At 44.7% G+C, this 21,772-nt stretch overlaps 2 protein-coding genes across 2 annotated transcripts in view; both read left to right on the forward strand.

The window, feature by feature from the left end:
* Positions 1-5,548, forward strand: part of LOC307242486 (neuromedin U receptor homolog nmur-2-like) — a gene marked incomplete at both ends in the record, with an annotated part of 6,669 nt that extends 1,121 nt beyond the window's left edge. Inside the window, 3 exons of the mRNA XM_080016985.1 lie at positions 4,422-4,643; positions 4,738-4,915; positions 5,049-5,548. Of these exons, the coding sequence (XP_079873111.1) occupies positions 4,422-4,643; positions 4,738-4,915; positions 5,049-5,548 (900 nt within the window). The remainder of the gene's footprint in view (positions 1-4,421; positions 4,644-4,737; positions 4,916-5,048) is intronic.
* A 3,503-nt stretch (positions 5,549-9,051) lies between these two features.
* LOC307242487 (rho GTPase-activating protein 19-like) overlaps positions 9,052-21,772 on the forward strand; it is a gene marked incomplete at its 5' end in the record, with an annotated part of 33,808 nt that continues 21,087 nt past the window's right edge. Inside the window, 2 exons of the mRNA XM_080016986.1 lie at positions 9,052-9,098; positions 21,494-21,747. Of these exons, the coding sequence (XP_079873112.1) occupies positions 9,052-9,098; positions 21,494-21,747 (301 nt within the window). The remainder of the gene's footprint in view (positions 9,099-21,493; positions 21,748-21,772) is intronic.

Here is a 21,772-nt window from a genome sequence, read left to right on the forward strand (position 1 = left end):
GGATTTTAAAAACAAACATCCCGACACGGCTGTGGTGGTGACTAGGGACTTTAACAGGGCCAACCTTAAAAAAGTTCTGCCTAATTTCCACCAACACATCACGTGTGCCACCAGGGGAGATAGAACTTTGGACTATTGCTACACACCTTACAAGAACGGATACAAGCCCGTGTCGCTCCCTGCTTTCGGGAAATCAGATCACGCCACGATCTCGCTGGTTCCCGTTTACAGGCCTCTGATCACGTGAGAACTGGTGGTGACAAGGGAAGTGAAGCGGTGGACGGATCAATCGGAGGCTGCGCTTCAGACGCTCTGACTGACGTGACTGGGACATGTTCCAATCAAGTTCAAGTGACGTCAGCGAGTTTTTGGAGGTGGCAGTTAGCTTTGTAGCTACTGTAGCAGATAATATCATTCCCATGGTGAAAGTTCGGATATTTCCAAACCAGAAACCGTGGATTGATAAATCCATCCGCCGCGCTCTGAATGCTCACACGGCCGCTTACAACGACTGTCTTGTATCTGGAAATATGGACAATTACAAAGCGGCGTCGTACAATCTGCGGAGGGCGGTGAGGGACGCTAAACAGGCGTACAGAGAGACCGTGGAGCTACAGATGGAGCTGGGGGACACAAGACGCTTGTGGGAGGGGCTGCGGACAATAACAGACTACAAGAGCAGCTCCTCCCCAGCCATGAGTGTGGACGCCTCCCTAGCCAACCAACTGAACTCCTTTTATGCACGGTTCGAGTCTGGCAACAGCACCGCTAGCTCGCCAGCTAATTGGAGTTACACCACTGGGGATGAGCGCGGACTCTCAGTGTCCGTGCACGAGGTCAGGAGGGCTCTGATGCGGGTGAACACCAGGAAAGCAGCGGGCCCAGATGGCATATCTGGGCGAGTACTGAAGACCTGTGCTAACCAGCTAGCTCCGGTGTTCACTACAATATTCAATCTCCCTGGCTTACCACCTCAGGCAGCTGAGGAAATTCCAGGTCTCGGTGAGGATCCTCAAGTCCTTCTACTCTGGAGCAGTGGAGAGCATCCTGACAGACAACATCACTGCCTGGTTTGGGAACTGTACTGCTCAGGACAGGCGGGCCCTGCAGAGGGTGGTGCGTTCAGCTGAACGTACCACTGGAACTACCCTCCTCCCCTTGCAGGAGTTATACACCAGGAGGTGTAGTAGCAGCAGTCACACAGCAAGAACAGAGAGACTGAGACAGAGTTTTTTCCTGCAAGCCAAAAGAACTGTCAATGCTGACCTCACAAGGGGTCCTCACTGAGCCACACACATAGGCTCCACTACCTCACTGTACTATTATGTAGCATATGGTACCGCATACTGTGTCACTGTTCAGGGTTGTTCGTGATGCCGTATTGCTGTGCCGTACTGTTGTATACTGTGCTGTATTATCCCAAACACTACCTCGCTTTATACATATTGTGTGTTATCACTGGGTGCGTTGTATTACATTTTACTGCATATATGTATGAAAGTATGTATATGTATGTGACAAATAAACCTCTTGAATCTTGAATCTTGAATAGTAAGGAATAAATTCAACAAAGATGTATACAGAATATACAGAAAATATATCAACATATAACTATGTCGAAATTATAGGCTTCCACCACCCTGGCCCACCATACCCCTCATGGTCTCTGCGTGATAAGCGCCCACTTTGAGTAGCGGAAATGACACCACCACCTAAGCTCACATCCAAGTTTTGGCAAAACACCATTGGAAAGGACCAAGGCGAAGCCAATGTAAAGAGATGGAGGCGACCCCTCCCGGGGGTCTTGTCCTAGAGCCAACCCCAAGCACGGGCAAGGCTGAGAGGAGCCCAGACAAAGAAGAAATAAGACAAGTCGTCTGGAAGCAACAGGAGAGAATGAGATCATCAGCCACCTAAGTTAAAGAGGACACCCTATGTCACAGCACCAGAGCCAGCGGAGGGGGAAAAAGGAAGAACCACCACTCAAGAATCCACTCGCAGCACATCTCCTCCCACAGGACGAGTGTGCTGAGATCCTCACTGATCTGTGTGGATAAATGGAAAGGTCAGAGCGGGGAGAAGATTATCTACCAAGCCTCTTTGACAGGCACTTAACGTTGCCATAGCATTGGTATGAGTAAAACACACTAAAAAGCATGATGTATTGCAATAGCCTGGTATAATAATATTTCCACAATTTTCCATGACTTAAAATGCAATAATAAGAATGATTCATGATTTAGAATGCAATGATTCGAGTGATTCATGATTTAAAGTGCAGTTATTAGAGGGATTCATGGTAGAATGCAATGATTAAATAACAAATTATTCATGGTTAAGATAATGATGTAACCATCATGATTTAAGTCTGTAATAACGGAGGCTGAACGTGTCAAGGATGTGTTTGAGATAACGCAGCACAGATTGCAGACCGGGCCTTTCAAGGGATAAAATAGAATAATGGAGTAGTCATAGTTAAGAGATAATGATTTCATGACTATGATCTACTTCTACAATAATCTCATGGTTAGAAATGTGATTTCATGGTTGAAATGATAGAAACAGTAAACTGTATTGTGTTAATTAATTTTGTGGATATGAGGTATGTGTAGAGGCATAAGTCATCGAATCGAGAATTAGTTCAGTGATATCAACGGGATGTCTGCTGTAGGGCAGCATACCGCATAGTCGAAGCCTGGGTTCCTTGGATTTGGAAACACGTCATTCTGGGAGTAAAGTCATCGGAACTGTAAGAGGCAGCGGGAGCTCTGGATATGTGCATCTATTTTCTCTCTAAATTAGACTGAATCAGACCAGTAGGGGAAAGAAGTAGGATATTTTTTATTTATTCATTTTTTTTATTTTATGACGTTTGGGGCCAAAGTGGATGTAGAATCAGGCTATTTCTGGTTACCCTGCCAAATATGGCAGATTACACCTTGAATGTCCTTGGACCAGGATTGCTCTTGAAGGTGACCTTGCCTCCTGCAACAACATTAGCTGCATAGCGAGCTCTCATGGAAATGGGACGTTGTGGTGAGAATGTTGGTGAACTACTCCAGGGTAGAGCCAATATTGATAAAACCTTTGATTAGAGCTTTAAGGATAGAAATAGAGCACTACGATGTAATGGACAAAATACAACAGCTGGAGGAGGCCAGGAGCATGGCGAGAGGTGACTCGTTCTCAGGCCAATTACACTCTCCCAGCCCAACGTCATAGGTAGACCTGTATGTGGACGATGAGCTGAGGAAGGTGGGAGGTTCCAGAGAATCAGCCCCGGGCATATACCAAAACCTCCCCCAGACTCTCCACAGGGTGCAGCAGAGGAAAAAGCTAACAGAGACGCTTGACTCTCTTATCCTAGAGCCATAAGAGGCTGAAGAGAGGTGGCCTCGGAGGCCCATCGGAGAGGAAAGATCAGCTATGGGCAGAGGCTCTCCCCAGTCCAGAGCCAACACGGTGGTTTCCAGCAGGGGATATAGAGGAAATGACTGAACCAAGGCTGAGGGGAGTGAGACGGAAGTCATCATTAGAGTCGGAAGATTGTGTCCTCTGAAACCGAGATTCGACCCCTTAGACCCGCTTGGGCTTAGGCTGGATGGAGAGTGGCCAAGGAGGAAGGAAAAAAAATAAAACCCCAAAAAAAAGAACTCTGCGAGGGTGACCTTGGCACACACAAACACTGATAGGGAGAAGCTGTAGCTCTGAAGACCTCGAATGTCGTAAATAATAAAATGGTACAACATACCCATTCCTTTCCGATTTAATCTAATTTAACAAGAACAGAGCACTCCTTGCTAAATTACATTAAATCGGAAAGGAATGGGTATGTTGTACCATTTTATTATTTTACTAAACTTTTGATCATTATTTTTATTTTATTTTTCTATTCCTGTTCATTTTTTAATTCCTATTCTAACCCAACTGTATGGTATTGATTGATTGCCCTGCTTTAATGCTTATACTAAATAAATATTTTACCTGCATTTGAAGTAAAGGTTTTATGGTACTCTACTATGGAAAGAACATCGTCACTGAAGTCATGATATTCCTCCTTGTTCACTGTTAAAAGTTAGGAAACTGTGCATGATAGGATCTAAATGATTATTCTAGCCTCCCACATTAAAAACATCTCCTTGAAGTAAAAGTATACTTACCTCTAAATAAATTCCCAGCAACCAACTACCTTGCACTCGATTAGAGAAGAGCTGTCGTTAACTGAAGTGGCTTTCGAGTTGTATCCTATTATAGATCACTTATGGGTGAAGCCAAAGCTGAAACAAGGGAGGCTTTCTGGCGGTACTTTGTATCGGCTACAAAATTGTGACTACGACATGAACTGAAAAAATGTACGATAAAACTTTGTTGACAGGAGACATAATACAATAGTTTTCCTTTTCTCTCTGGTCTCTGCTTAGAAATCCCGCCTGCCGTGTCTGCTGTGGGTCTGGCTGATTTCTCTGGCCTCAGCCGTGCCGTTTGCACTGGTGTACGACCAGACCCGTGCCTGCATCCTGGACTACACCGCGTCCAAACCGGAGGACGCCCTCCACATCTCCACCATGTGTGAGATGATAGAGCCCAATCCCGCTCCCATATATAAAGGAGCCTTGCTGCTGCGAGCATGTTTATTCTTTCTGGTGAGACAGGAGAACAGATGTTTGAATGGATTTCATTTCTATACATTATCCATCACAAAGAAAATGTAGTCACTGTAAATCTCTGCAACTTTAGCTTCCGCTGGTGGTCATCTTCACGCTCTACTTGCTGATCCTGCTCTACTTGAAGAGGAATGGGCTTCAGAGGACAGTGTTAGGCCTCACCCGTCCGGATGCAAAAGGAAGGCGAGATGTTCAATGCCATCGAAATGGACAGCTGCTTTCAAATGAGAAGAGAGCTCTGAGGCTCATGGGTAAAGAACCGTGCATAACTGTGATGATTGAAAGATAATGTTTTCCCATTATTAAATGATTAATGCGGTATACGTATGTCACAAAATAGTTACAAAAAGAAAACTAACAAAAAACTTTTATCACGTTTTGTAGGCACAGTAGTGGTGGCCTTCTTTGTTTGCAACTTTCCGGACATTGCGTCATCGCTGATGCAGGTGTACATGGTGGTGTGGTCGGACACGGTGCTTTCTGTCTACACCGTCCTCAAGTCCTACCTGTCCCTTCCACTGTGGTACATCAACAGCGCCTTGGACCCGCTCCTGTTTTGCATATCCTCCAAAAACTTCCGCAGGGCTTGTTGGAGGACCCTCAGGAGATTAAGACCCCACTGCCACTGGAAGCATGGGAAGAGGTCTTGGCTGGGCCAGAGGAGCTCCGGTGCCAGGATGAGCGTGATCGATAGAGAACGGCATGACCGAGGGGTTACAAACAGAGATGCAACGACTAACACAGGTCAGGAGCAAACTGACATCATCCCAGTCCCTTTCATCAGACACAGGAACACAAAATGCTTTGAATTTGGCCACCCTCTCTATCCATCTATTGATGATTCCACCAGAGGGGGATTCCCTAATGCCGTTAGCCTGACGTAGGTTACGCCGTAGGATACCATGGCAACATATGCCTCCGACACGAAACTGATGCTTCACTTAAGTTCTGCATTGTAAATATATTGTGAAAGTGAAAAGAATATATAGTAAATGTATGTATTTTAATTACCTTGTCTGAATATATGTGTTCCTCATCTACTTAATTTACTGTTTTTATTAATTTTAATCGGCGATCACTCTGATGCGGAGCGGAGATCGAACAGGAACTTCCCAAATGCCTCTGTGGGCCCCCCCTAGTGCCGTGCCCTCGAAAGCTCCTCCCTTATATATGAATGAAGTAGATATATATATATATATACATACATATATATATATATACACACACACACACACACACACACACACACACACACACACACACACAGACACCGTATATAAATATACAGTATATGTCGACATAAATTTTTTTAAATTTATATACTATCTATATACAGTATATATATATACACCGATCAGCCACAACACTAAATATTAAAACCACTGACAGGTGAAGTGAATAACATCGATCATCTCATTCCAATGGCACCTGTCAAGGGCTGTATTAGGATATATTAGGCTGCAAGTGAACAGTCAGTTCTTGACGTTGATGACAAGACAATGTGAAAAATGGGCAAGCGTAAGGATCTGAGCCACTTTGACAAGGGCCAAATTGTGATTGCTAGACAACTGGGTCAGAGCATCTCCAAGACGACAGATCTTGTGGAGTGTTCCAGTATGCAGTGGTTAGTACCTACCAAAAGTAGTCCAAGGAAGGACAACCGGTGAACCGCCAACAGGGTCGACAGCGTCATGGACGAACAAAGGCTGACTGATGTGCACTGGTCTAGCCCGTCTGGTCCAATCCCACAGAAGAGCTACTTGAGTACAAATAGTTGAAAAAGTTAATGCTGCTATGATAGAAAGGTGTCAGAACACACAGTGCATCACAGCTTGCTGTGTATGGGGCTGTGTAGCCGCAGACCGGTCACAGTGCCCATGCTGACCCGTTTATCACCGAAAGCGCCTACAATGGGCACGTGAGCGTCAGAACTGGACCATGGATGTAAGAAGGAGGCCTGGTCTGATGAATCACGATTTCTTGTGGCTGGTCGGGATTAGGGTCCAATCCGATCGAGCATCTGTGGGATGTACTGGAACAACAAGCCCAATCCATAGTGGCCCCAAAATATATATATATATATATATAGTTTTTCATATATATATGATATTACAATAGTTTCTCATTTACGCAAATGCGATAGACTGGCTGATTGATAAAGGAGCTGTGTTCTGCGTAGAATGGATACATGTGCCGTCAATCCTGCACGTGGGGCCATCTTGCCGAGGTTGCACACACAAAATTTGGTGTGCGCGTTGCAGCAATGATAAAAATAAATACTTTTTTTTTTTTACGTAGGAATATGTAGCAGAATTATTTGCTAACTTTCCCCTCGTCTCCAGTTTTGTCACGGACAGTTGGTATTAATTCTTGTCTTTTAAAATAATTGTGCTGGTCTGTGAAGCAAATGGAGCCGGTGGCGCTTGGAATTTCTCCAGCCGTGGTTAGAATAACTCACATGGGGTGTGGTTCTAATTCTACTGACTCCAAAACGTACAAATCTGAATGGCTTATTGAATCACGTTTTATGAAATCGACAGCTCACAAAAAACTGACTGGGTTGTCTTATTTCAGTTTGAGTGTTAGTAGACCCATCAGAGACCCAACTGAGTACGTGCACAAGCACTGAAAAAGTGAGTTTTTCATAATTGGTCCCATTTAAAAAAAGAACATGGTTTAAAAAAAACAGGAGTTTGAAATTGCTAATTGATGTAGGCATGAAGATGTAGATGTGAAGGAAACGTCACGTTCTGTATTGATTCTGTATTGAACTGCGTTCCTCTGATTGGTTGATCCTTTAAAGCTCCGACTGCCGGTTGCCGCTTGCCTAAGCGTCGCTTTCATGGGTTATTCCTGCCTGATCCTAAAGATAAATGGAAAAGCGCAAATATTGTAGTCAACATTGTGACTCCGATTAGTGATCAAGATTACTAATCCATTTTAGGGAACAGAATTATTTTATGGCACTTGTAAATAAACTGCAAATAATATATATAAAATACAATAGTAATGTATTTTACAAACCTATAAATAAACTAAGGTAAGTGGTTTAAATTACTTCAATTTTAGAGGATATATAATGAAATTAATTGTGTGTGTAGTGGGCTGCACCAAAAACACAAAAACAATGAAAATATTTCAAAACTCATACATAAAAATGCATGTTCCTTGTATTATGTATATATATATATGCATGTATATGTATATATATTTATAATGTATTTTTATTCTGACAGTGAAATTATTGGGTTTCATTTATTTTTACTGATTTTATTTTGTAGAACTTACTTTCAAATAGTGGTTGGCTTTCACTAAATGAATGTGCAGTATTACAGAAATGACTGTAAATACAGTGAATGTTTTTGAAATAAGCTACAAAGCTGCCAGGTGAGTTATACTGTAAAAGTCCAACTGTGCTGCATGCTTGTGAATTTAAAACTGCATAAGATGAGCCCTGTTTAATAGTTACACATGTATTATCAGTAATTAATAAACATGCATCATTATTTACCAGCGATCTGTGAATGATTTTACGAATTGGCATGGCTATATTCCGGAATGCAAAGTCATAATTTTCAACACCAATACAGCTGCTTCAGCATACGTTAATGCGAATGTCTTACAGAAGCTATGTTGCCTTGGCAATTCTGATATTGTTTTATAATCTCTTCCTAGAACATTGTCTTTTATTCTACCAGACGTTTCCATGTCCTGACAAAGGCTAGTTCCTTCTATCAAAACATCATCTAGGTCACTTGCTGTCCATCTCAAAACATTTTGGGTCTTGCGCTTAAGTACTGCTGTCAAACGGACAGCTGGACACTGCTTGTTTCTGGAGTCTCCAAAGCAGCACGTTTTGTCCACCGTTTCTTTGCTGGCTTGGAATTTGGGCTTCTACGAGACACCTGAAAGGGAACCCGAAAACAACATAAGAATGTAAATATTTCAAAACACACACTTACATAAATACATGTTCCTTGTATTATGTAATTGCTTATGGTTGTTATTACCAGTAGTTATAATTCAGGAAGTTTGTATAGAATTGATATCTCTGGAATATCTATAAATTCTGAAAGTGATGTTATTGGGTTTTTATTTTGTAGAACTTACTCTGGTGCATGTCAGTTGTCCTCAGAAGCGATGTGTTTATGACATTTAATACATTGTAGTTTGTTTAATCAAACTCTCTTCTGGTAAAATAATGCCTTTCACTTTGTACCTTCATATGGTTAAACGTTTGAATATTAAATTCCTTTAGTTAAAGTCCATTTGCGACTATAAATGTGCTTGACAGTATCTTTGTAAGGTTTGGGTTAGACTCACATGATCTGTGTAGTCCGTCAACTTGCCATGCGCACGACTTTTATATTGTATCATATGGTTATGCATGGCTCACTTGCCCATGTCCAGTGTGAGTGGCGCCATCTTGGTGAGGTGCCGATTGTTGATTACAAACTCCTTTAACAATACTTAACCGAGCTCGGTGAAACTCGAGCAGCGCCGTGTTGGAACTTCCGCAAATACGCATCTTATTCAGATTTTCTGTGGGTTTGTTGGATCGATGACATCCATGAACTTCTGAAGTCAGTCCCATCTGCACGTGCTGCCATCTTGGTGAGGACCCAGTTGTTTGTGCCTGTTGCAGCAATGTTAAAAAAAAACCTTTTTTTTTTTACGAAATTATTCCACAAAAATGGACCGATCTGGATCAAACTTTGATGTCAGGGCTGCCCGGAATACATGTTTTATTCATTGTCTGTGAGTGGATATCCAAGCGGATCCATGACATCCATAGACTACTGACATCAGTTTTTCATTAGCCATATCAATAGGGCTCCTGCTCCTTCGGGGCTGGACCCCTTATAATAATAATAAATAATAATAATAATAATAATAATAATAATAATAATAATAATAATAATAATAGTAGTAATAATAATAATTGTAATTAGAACCTTTATTTGTATAGCACCTTTCATACATGACATGTAACTCAACATGTGCTACATTAAATGAAGGCGATCATAGTAACAATAAAACCAAAGCAAATGCACAAAAATGCACACCTGCAATGCACAAAATCAACCCATGTGCTAACTTTTCATACCTGCATTGTCTTGTTTCTAACTGCTGATTCCTAGAATCCTTTCAATCTATCAGAAATACTTGTTTAAAGTATTTTAGACCTTATATCATGCATTTAATAAAAAGGGTTAATATTATACTCATTATTTCACAATGATCTTTACCATGGGTTTTCCAATGATATTGATTCTAATATCATTACAGTGGTCATAGCACAGAAACGATTCTCCTGAAAACGATTTCACATAAACTTTCTTCACAATACCTGCACAAAGTGTTTTCTAAATCATGCACAATTATTGTGGTGGATGGGGTGGCTTGAGTAGTCACACCTGATGCATGTTGGTTGGGCTAACGAGCATCAGGGTTAAAAACCCCGTCCACACACTCCATCAAGAAGGGAGTAGGCTTCTGAGGCCAGGAATTCTTCCTGGCCTCAGTTTGGTGTTGGGGGTATGGGGTGGCTTGAGTAGCCACACCTGATGCTCGTTGGTTTGGCCAACGCGCATCAGGTTTAAAAACCCAGTCCACACATTCAGCCAAGAGAGGAGCCCTGTGTCATGACATGTTCCATCTGCTCTTAGCTAATTCCACCTAGCCTCATCTCTACAATAAACTGGTCTTCACAACCCCCCATCGTCTGTATCTCTGTGCTGGAGGTTCTGACCACACCACTTGGGGTGGCGTGTGGTGGTGAGACTGCCACAGTGGTGGAGAATGCAGGCATCCGGCACAGGGAACGGATACAGAACGGCTGTCCGAAGACACCCTGGAGCCACCAGCGGTCTAACGGGCGGCTCCAGCACCAACCCTCTTCCATCTGGCAGCAGCACCTGGGGATTCGGCGGAGCACCGGGGGAGAAGCAGCGCAGCAATCACCACAGGTAACCACTGGCAGCTAGCTTCTCCGCTCAGCAGGCATCGCCGGGACCATCCAGCAGCCCAGCAGCCAGGCCACCCCATTCTTCCTGGCCTCAGTTTGGTGTTGGGGGTATGTGGTGGAAGCAAAGCAAAGTGTGGTCTTCCACACACTCAGTCATGAGGGGCGCACTCTGTCATGACATGTTCCATATGCTCCTGGCTAATTCCATCTAGCCTTAGCTCTACAATGAACTGGTTTGGTGAACTGGTGGCGAATCTGCCACAGCTGGGTACCTACCAAACCTCCTATAGTAGCCGGCCAGCCTCAAGAAGAAAAGAAGAAACAGTCTTGTCTATTTGTCATGCAACACACGCTTGCACACACACACACATGCTTTTTGACGGTGGCCGGTGAAATGAGGCCTCTGCATTTAACCCATCCTTGCCTTGTCCTTCCTCTGGGGGCACAGCCACGAGCAGTGGGCAGCATACTTGGACGCGCCCGGGGACCAGGTGATAAATGTCCATCGCTGGTCAGACGATGATGGGTGCATGTTTTTGGTGGGGGTCCTTACTGACGTGAGGTGGAGGAAACCCCATGTGAGCACGGGGAGAACATGCAAACTCCACACAGAAAGGCTCCTATTTGGGAGATAACCCGCCGGAGCACGTTGCGGGAATCGAACCCAGGACCTTCTTGCTGTGAGGCAGCAGTGCAATGCACTGCACCACCGAACTGCTTCACCTCCTTGGTACCCATCCATTGTTCTTCACCCAAGTGGTACCCCAGATACTGTACCTCCCTCTGTCCCATGGCACACTTCTTTGGGTGGGCAGTGAGCCCCGCCCACCTCAGGGACTCAAGTTCTGCGCCCACATGCTGTACCTCATTCCTACTGGTGCTAGGCCCTCCCTCAATGTTTTATTTAATTAGGTGTAACAGGCCCAGGGGTCTCCTACTGAAAAGGAGTTCAGAGAGAGCGAACCTCGTTGAGGCCTGGGGAACCTCCCGCACCACAACGCATCAGCAACTGTGTTATTTGGGGCCTAGGATTATTTTATATCTAAATCATAGGCTGCAAATTTCGCCAGCAACCACTGCTCACACACATAATCAGTGGCTGCGCTTCAGGACGCTCTGACTGACGTAGACTGGGACATGTTCCAATCAAGTTCAAGTGACGTCAGCGAGTTACGGATGTAGCAGTGAGCTTCGTGGCTACGTTAGCGGACAGCATCGTTCCCACGGGGAAAGTTCGGATATTTCCAAACCAGAAGCCGTGGGTCGATAAATCCATCCGCTGCGCTCTGAATGCTCGCACAGCTGCTTACAACGACGGTCTTGTATCCGGAAATATGGACAATTACAAAGCGCCGTCATACAATCTGCGGAGGTCTGTGAAGGACGCTAAACGGACATACAGAGAGACTGTGGAGCTACAGATGGAGCAACGGGACACCAGACGCTTGTGGCAGGGGCTGCAGACTATAACAAACTACAAGAGCAGTTCCTCCCCAGCCACGAGAGGTGGACGCCTCCCTCGCCAACAAACTGAAATCATTTTATGCGCGGTTTGAGTCTGGCAACAGCACCACTAGTTTGCCAGCTAATTGGAGTTACACCGCTGGGGATGAGCGCGCACTCTCAGTGTCCGAGCATGACGTCAGGAAGGCTCTGATGCAGGTGAACAGCAGGAAAGCTCTGGGCCCAGATGGCATATCTGGACGAGTATTGAAGACCTGCGCTAACCAGCTAGCCCTGGTGTTCATTACAATATTCAACATCTCCCCGGCTGAATCAGTGGTCCCGTCCTGCTTCAAGAGGTCCACCTTCATTCCTGTCACGTAGATCGCCTCTCCAGCCTGCCTGAATGACTTTGAGAGGCTGATTAAGGATTATATCTGCGCCTCCCTCCCCCGCACCTTGGACCCGTTGCAGTTTGCGTACCGGCAGAACAGATCCACGGATGACGCGGTCTCCCAGGTACTGCACACCACGCTCACACACCTGGATGGCCAGAAGGGGGCCTATGTGAGATTGCTGTTCATCAATTATAGTTCAGCTTTCAACACCATGGTCCCCACCAGACTGGCTGTCAAGCTGAAGGAGCTTGGACTGAATACTCCGCTGTGTGCCTGGATCCTAGACTTCCTCTCAGCCCGGCCCGAGGTGGTTAGGGTGGGAAAACACATGTCCAGCTCCCTCACCTTGAACACAGGATCCCCCCCAGGGCTGCGTCCTCAGCCCCCTACTGTACTCCCTGTACACACATGACTGTGTGGCCAGGTCCGGCTCCAACACAATCATCAAGTTTGCTGACGACACCATTGTCGTGGGCCTGATCACCGACGGCAATGAGAATGCCTACCGCGAGGAGGTGGCTGAGCTGTTTCTCTGGTGCCAGGACAGCGCGAGCACCACGTGCGCACATTAAGAGTATTTTTTGAGCTTTTAGAGGTTTTGCGTAATCACCCGGTGTCATGACATTTCACTGCATATATGTACGACCGTATGTGTATGTATGTGACAAATAATCTCTTGAACTTGAACTTGAACTTGGCGATAGTGGCGCCGCCCCCAGCGGTCGCCTGCGCCGGCGCTCCGGTTCATTACATTTCACTGCATATATGTATGAAAGTATGTATATGTATGTGACAAATAAAAAATCTTGAATCTTGAATCTTGAAACAGCCTCCACCTGAACGTCAGCAAAACTAATGAGCTGATTGTTACATTTACATTACATTACATTTAGTCATTTAGTAGACGCTTTTATCCAAAGCGACTTACAAGGTAGAATAACATTCAAGCTACATTGCGACAGAGACATTAGTGTAACAATAAATACTGCTAGGTAGTGCTAAGTAATTGTAAGTTAGGAGAGGAGGTACTCTCTGAAGAGCTGGGTCTTCAAATGCTTCTTAAAGACAGAGAGGGAGGTCCCTGCTCTGGTTTTTTTTGGCAGCTCGTTCCACCAACGTGGAACTACAAATGAGAATAACCTGGATTGCCGTGGCTGTGTGGCCGGCAGAGCCAGGCGACGCACATTTGATGAGCGCAGCATCCGGGGGGTAACATGTGCTTTTACAAGAGCATTTAAGTCGGTGGGAGCATTCCCAGCAATCACTCTATAGGCCACCATAAGAGACTTGAACTTGATGTGAGCGGCTACAGGTAACCAGTGGAGCTCGATGAGCAGCGGAGTGACATGTGCCCTCTTTGGCTGGTTGAACACAAGTCGCGCCGCCGCATTCTGTATCATCTGAAGTGGCTTCACCGCACAGGCCGGCAAGCCTGTTAAGAGAGCGTTGCAGTAGTCGAGACGGGACATCACCAAGGTTTGTACCAGCAGTTGAGTGGCATATTGGGTCAGGTACAGCCTGACTTTTCGGATGTTGAATAGTGCGAAGCGGCAGGACCGGGAGATGGCGGCAACATGGTCCGAGAATGTCAGTTGGTCATCAATAATGACACCTAGATTCCTTGCAGCCTTGGTAGGAACAAGAGATAGAGAGTCAATTTTAATATCAACGTTGTTATAAATACCTTGTTTGGCCGGGAAGACCAGCAGTTCCGTCTTCGCCAGGTGTAGTTGAAGATGATAATCCTTCATCCATGTGGATATGTCAGCGAGACAATCCGAGATCCGCGTCGAGACAGTGGGGTCGTCGAGCGGGAAGGACAGATAGAGTTGAGTATCATCCGCATAGCAGTGATGAAAAGCCATGTGAGCGGATGATCGGGCCCAGTGAGGTGGTGTATATGGCAAAGAGGAGGGGTCCCAGCACCGACCCTTGGGGCACCCCCGTGGTGAGGTTGTGAGGCACAGACAGCTGGCCTTGCTATGTCACACTGAACGAGCGCCCAGTAAGGTAAGATTCGAACCAGGAAAGTGCACTGCCAGATATGCCCAGCAGATTGTGGACTTTAGGCATGGATTACAACCACGGACGCACGTGCCCTTGGTGATTAATGGGACTTCTGTCAACAGGGTGAGCAGCTTCAAGTACCTGGGAGTCCACATCACAGAGGATTTAACATGGACTTTACAAACAAACACTTTGGTGAGAAAGGCGAGGCAGCGTCATTTCCTCAGGCTGCTGCGGAAATTCCACGTCTCGGTGAGGATCCTCAAGTCCTTCTACTGTGGAGCAGTGGAGACCATCCTGACAGGCAACATCACTGCCTGGTTTGGGAACTGTACTGCTCAGGATAGGTGGGCCCTGCAGAGGGTGGTGCGTTCAGCAGAACGTACAACTGGAACTACACTCCCCTCCCCGCAGGATTTACATTTACATTACATTTCGTCATTTCGCAGACGCTTTTATCCAAAGCAACTTACAATTCAAACACCGACGGACGCAGCCATCAGGAGCAATTAGGGGTTAAGTGTCTTGCTCAAGGACACTACAGCATGCTAGCAGGAGGAGCCTGGGATCGAACCAGCAACCTTTAGATTACTAGACCACCAGCTCTACCTCCTGAGCTACCGTCCCCCCGGATTTATACACTAGGAGGTGTGGTAGCAGAGCCCGCAGGATCATGAAGGATCCTCACCACCCCAACAACGGACTGTTCCAGCTGCTGCGGTCGGGAAAGTGCCTCTGCAGTCACACAGCGAGAACAGAGAGACTGAGACAGTTTTTTCCCGCAAGCCAGAAGGACTGTCAATGCTGACCTCACCAGGGGGTCCTCACTGAGCCACACACATAGGCTCCACTACCTCACTGTACTGTATGTAGCATACTGTACCACATACTGTGTCACTGTTCTGGGTTGTTCGGTGTTACCGTATTGCTGCGCCGTACTGTTGTATACTGCGCTATATATCTCACAAACACTACCTCACTTTATTCACATGCCACTTTAATGCACATATCTGTATATCCATAAATAGTCTATCCCATATACATAAGTCTATTCCCTTTATCTATTCTGTACCCCCATCCTGCATTACCCTTGAGTTTTTATTTTATTTTATTCTATAGCATTCAACTTACTGCATTACATTTTAGGAATCAGTTAGTTAGTCAAGTAGAAATTCTTAGGTAGCTACTGTGTTCAGTCTACGACATTGTGTGTAATCACCGGCTGCATTGCATTGACATTTCAATGCATATATGTATGAAAGTATGTATATGTATGTGACAAATAAACCTCTTGAATCCAACTTTGGTTTCGTCAGTGTGGGAGTTCCTACCCAAATGTACGGGTTTAGGGAGAGGGACTCATTTGGGCAGTGGAGTGCCGACATGGTGAGGATTTTAGTCATGCAGGTAACAGGATGACAGAAAGGTAAACTTAGAAATGAATGACAGTTCATTTTGCGTGGATGTGCTCCGGACCGCAGGTGTTTCACGTGCGTGTCAGATCCCCACTGAAAGACCATGAACAAAATAAGAAGACTCTGCCAGCCGGGTCCCAGGAATCACGCTAAAGCAGCTGATTGGGCAGGCCCGAAAAAGCTGCCCCACCACGGCCAAGCCAGCCCCGTCCTCGGCAGACATGGCTTAACCACGCCCCCTTTATCTTTCACAGTCAGTAATTGTGTAAGAGGGTTGTTGTCTGTCCATGGGGTGAGGGTACCTGCTCTGAGCCTTATTCAACGACTTCCTAGCAAAAGCAGACTCCTGGCGGGCCAGGAGTCACCTGAGACAAGACAGCACCAGTTTCGTGGAGGGGGAAAATAATTGAGAGAGAGAGAGAGAGAGAGAGAGAGGGAGGATTCTAGGATTTTTTGAGGGGGTCCAGTACTCTCTTTTTAGGGGCAACTTCAGGGGCAACTGTTGGTTGAACAGTTACAGATGCATAGAATGATGTCTCTGTACACCTCTACTTCAGTCCCGCTTATATCATGGCCTATAAAATAATATCAATATATAGTATATAAAATAAGTAGGTACTTCTATGTATAGGTATATACAGTATGTATAGTAAAATTAGAATAAATTAATTGCCTGCAATCGAAATCAAACACTTATTTGATGTGCCCCACACTTTGGTTGTCCAGTAATATAATAAATCTCCAACATGGTAAAAACTGCTGATGGTTAAAATGCGTAATCCAATGCGTCACACTTAAGGGCTGATTGCTGCTTCATAGGGCTGCAAGTTACATACTATATAGTTTATTTTGAAGGGTTATTCTATATCTATACCTTCCATAAAGAGCACATTCTGGGACCCAAAATGGGTATTTTCTGTGGAGAACACAGCTCCTTCATCAATTGGTCAGTCAGCCAATTGCGTCAGAAAATATTGTAATATATGTTGTGAAGAGGATATCTTGTAATGACCTGTTATTTACTCTCACTCTTACGTAAGTCCGGGGCTTAGTCCTGTGAGTGCGGGTTTAGCCTGCGCAGCGTCTCTGCCATGCACTCATATCCTCACTGCGGGGAAGAACAGCCTAAATAACTTTCTGGTCTGGGATCGGATGAATCAGGAGAGCCCTTCCCTTGATTTGCCCGATCCCCAGCAGCTGGGCGGCCCCGGGACGGGAGCCTGTACTGCCTGTCGGTAGCGGCGACTTGACCACGCCCCCTTTGTCTGCCACAAACTATCTTATCTCTTCAGTCTGTCTTTACAAGGCAGTACCAGGCACTAGGCTTTCTTATCGACACAAAACTAGACCAGATGTGCATTCCTTTCTCTCTGCCTATTCCTTGTATGATGACACCCACTCTTTTCTCTAAAAGCCTATAGACAGAGCAGCCACAACAGTTAAACCACTGACAGGTGAAGTGAAAAAAATTGCTCATCTTGTTCCAACGGTGAAAGGGCCATGGGCCATATATATATATATATATATATATATACTGTATGAGTCTCTAATGCAATACACCTTTTTTGAGTGACTATCGAAGCAGGCCTTGGGCTATCTCTTTGTTTGACTTCAAGGCCGATAATTGTGACACACAAAGGGTCTGGAACCCCCCACACCTAACCCATAGATATGCAAACGCAGACCCAATGACGAAAATCTCCACATTCCAACGGAGACAATGCAGACTTTTCCAAGTCAGACACAAAGATTGAATGCATATTCAATGCAGTTAACCCTCCAGTGCAAAATTAATGCCAAAATGAGGATTTGTGCTGATTTCTGGTCCATCTTTCAATTAAGTGTGCTTGTGCTCAGGTGAAACGTCTACCATACGCAGTGCATTGCACTGTTGCCTCATAGCAAGAATCCTGGATCAAGAATGGATCCTCAAGTCCTTCTACTCTGGAGCAGTGGAGAGCATCCTGACAGGCAACATCACTGCCTGGTTTGGGAACTGTACTGCCCAGGACAGGCGGGCCCTGCAGAGGGTGGTGCGTTCAGCTGAACGTACCACTGGAACTACCCTCCCCCCCTTGCAGGAGTTATACACCAGGAGGTGTAGTAGCAGAGCCCGTAGGATCATGAAGGATCCTCATCACCCCAACAATGGACTGTTCCAGCTGCTGCGGTCACACAGCGAGAACAGAGAGACTGAGACTGAGTTTTTTCCCGCACGCCATCAGAACTGTCAACGCTGACCTCACCAGGGGTCTTAACTGAGCCATGCACTAGGCTCCACTACCTACTGTACTGTATGTAGCATACTGTACCACATACTGTATCACTGTTCAGGGTTGTTCGTGATGCCGTATTGCTGTGCCGTACTGTTGTATACTGTGCTGTATTATCCCAAACACTACCTCACTCTATTCACATTCACATGCCACTTTAATTCACATGCCACTTTAAATGCACATATCTGTATATACATAGGCATATTCCTTCTATCTATTCCATTTTATTTCAATTTATTTTTATTGTATTTTATTCTTTATATTTTTATCTTATTCTATAAGTATTCCACTTACTGTAATACGTTTTAGGAGTCAGTTAGTCGGTCTATTAGAAAGGAATTTTCTACTTTTTATTTTATTTTATTTTTTATTTTTTTTCCTAGGACATATTGTGTGCTATCACATGCATTGTGTGTTGCATTACATTTCACTGCATATATGTATGGAAGTATGTATATGTATGTGACAAATAAAAATCTTGAAGGTGAAGGAGAAGGTCCTGGGTTCGATTCCCGCCTGGGGCGCTGTTGGCACCGTGCTCTGGGTGGGTTATCTCCCAAATAGGAGCCTTTCTGTGTGGAGTTTGCATGTTCTCCCCATGCTCACATGGGGTTTCCTCCACCTAACGTCAGTAAGGACCCCCACCAAAAACATGCACACATCATCGTCTGACCAGCGATGGACACTCATCACCAGGTCCCCGGGCGCATTCACGAATGCTGCCCACTGCTCCTGGCTGTGCCCCCGGAGGAAGGACAAGGCAAGGATGGGTTAAATGCAGAGGCCTCATTTCACCGGCCACCGTCCAAAGCATGTGTGCATGCATGTGTTGTAGTGGAGTGTGGTGTGCTGTGTGACCATCAAAGATTCTTCATTTCTTCATACTTGCCAAGGTTTTGCAGTGCAGGCGTAAGACAGTTCACTGCCATCCATTTTCAGCGCAGTGAATCTGGTGATAAGAACAGCTGCACTGGGTCAGCAAATCCATCACAATAACCTGGCAAATTTGACAGAATTGCAGCTTTTGGCGATACTTTCTGCAGTTGTGCAAGATATGAAGCCCATTGGTCCTGTGTAGCAATGACGAACTTTCAGGTGTTTGTTGAAGTCCTTAGAGCAGGAATGCTCGCTACCTCACCGTCAAGGAAGCTATAAAGAGACTTTCCTCTTGCTTTTGCAGAGGTGAAGTCTATTCTATGTCTTGCCTCTGCTTTCACCTTTGTGATGTTCCTTGGTATCATCCAGTATGCTGTTTGGCCAGTAAATGGTGTTGTCTCCCTGCATCCGACTACCACCTCCTACTTGACAGCATAGCTGCAACATGTGTGCATGTCTCCACTATGCTAGCCATAAATGTGCAGTGACCCGAGGATAAACAGTAGCCCCTGATGTGTTGATGATGGCCCAGGGCTTGAGTGGCCTATTGCTAAGGCATTGCAAGTGCAAGACCTGTAGATAAGACAGAGGTAGAGAAAGAGGACAGTACTTTACAACAGTGTTAAATCCTTTGCTAAATTTTGCTTCATCCATAGGGCTGTCAATCTAGTCTACAACCAGTAGACCGAATGGCCGTTAAACAAGGTAGGTCGATAAGTGAGGGCTACCTGTACATGGGTATTGGTTTTTGCGCATGAATAGTATTTTAATAGCAAATATTGATGTATTTTAATATTTGAAATATATATCACAGTATATATAATTCGATTTCAAATTAATAGTATATAATTCGATTTTGTGAACCTGGCACTTGACTTCTGGGAAAAAAAAATACACTACATCCTCCGACCAGCGGGGGTCGATAATACTTGCATGAGAGGGGCTTGAGGAGAGAGGGCTGAGGGGTCTGAGGAGAGAGGAGGGAGGTCTGCAGCGGGACCCTTTTTGCATCCCTGCAGCAGTCCATGCTTCACAACTATCGAGTTGGAAAAAGCAACAACTATCGAGTTAAATAAAGCAACAACTATCGAGTTAAATAAAACAACAACTATCGAGTTGATTGTTCTACTTCCAGGTAGTGACGGACAACCCTTTAACCAATCAGGCGAGGGGGGCGGAGCCTGGGAAGCAACAGCGGAAGATTTGAAATGAAGATGGCGGCCACAAACGATCCCCACAACAATAATAAACATGACAGAAGGTAGAGTGTTAAAACCGTTCAATGTGCATACTTTGTTGTTATCTCGGACGGTAAACATTGGCGAATCATGTTTGGTTTATTTGAAACACAGCACAGCGAATATTACTGAGCATATTAGTTAGCGTGGTTTCGCCGACAGTTCGACCGTCACGCTAACGCCGTGTTAAACGACAACGGTTGGCGATGAAGTCAGCCTTATAATTTCATTAATATTGCATTAACTTTACCCTAAAAAAAATCCGAGATAGTCAGAATCAGCATTTGTTTATTCCACCATTAAGTAACATTTTCATATGCAATTAATTTGTCTTGGCAAGAGTTGGTGTCATAAGGACATACATTAAATACAATTTTAAGTTAAAAAAAAAAATACAATCACAATGTATAAAAATATACTAAATGTGATTCTACGCACATGATCAATTAACCATGACAGTGGCAGTTTGTTTTCTAGTATTTACTGTGGGTATAAATACGAATATACAGTAGATGGGATATTCTATAGAGGATGAATAAACATTTTAATATAATTGCCTTCCTGCTACAATTTCACTGCTGGTGTGTGTGTGTGTGTGTATATATATATATATATATATATATATATATATATATATATATATATATATATATATATATATACACACACACATTTGTATATAGTAATTTTTATGTTTTAGCTCTGTCTTTGTTTCAGCTGGATTTCTAGTCCATCTTTGTACATTGAGAGAAGGGGGGGGGGGGGTGGCAGAGTCAAATTCCTTGTATGTATGTGTACATACTTGGTGAATAAAGCTGATTCTGATAATGTATACATTTACATACATATGTGTTTATACATGTATATAAATACGCATGTGTAAATAAATCTGCACTGATAATACAGGCACAATAACAGGTACAATAACAATGGATGACTAGTTTATTGCTACGTTAACACAATTTCAAATTTTCAAAGACCTAAAGCCTTATTACAATTGTATCACATCCTATTACAATTTGTTTTACCAGATGTAGTGTGTGGTTAGGGGTTTGTTATGGTGTCCACTTGTCACCAACCTTATTACTATTTGGCCTTTTAACTACCCACAGTGGTTTGTGATTGTGAGGTCAATAACCTTTTCCTCCAGAGTCTGCCAGTCCTGTCTTTTTTTTCTTCTTCTTTAAACATGCATCTCATTTAAACAGAGGCACAGTGTGCAGCGTTGTCATCAGCCAGGAGCCTGCGTCCTCTAGCCACCCAGTGATCTTCAACCCAGACTTCTTTGTCGAGAGGTTGAGACATGAGCATCCCCAAGCGTTCACAGATCTAGTGCTCAGCAACATCACTCGGCTCATTGACCTCCCAGGGGACGAGTTTGCCCAGCTCATAGGAGATGCTGAGCCAAGGCTGCCTTCCCACAGTGGCTTCTTACGCTCCTTCAACTTCCTCAAACGAAAAGGTTAGGCTCACACCAAACACCCTAT

Source organism: Zeus faber (genome assembly GCF_960531495.2).
Source record: "Zeus faber genome assembly, chromosome: 16".
Classification (NCBI taxonomy): domain Eukaryota; kingdom Metazoa; phylum Chordata; class Actinopteri; order Zeiformes; family Zeidae; genus Zeus; species Zeus faber.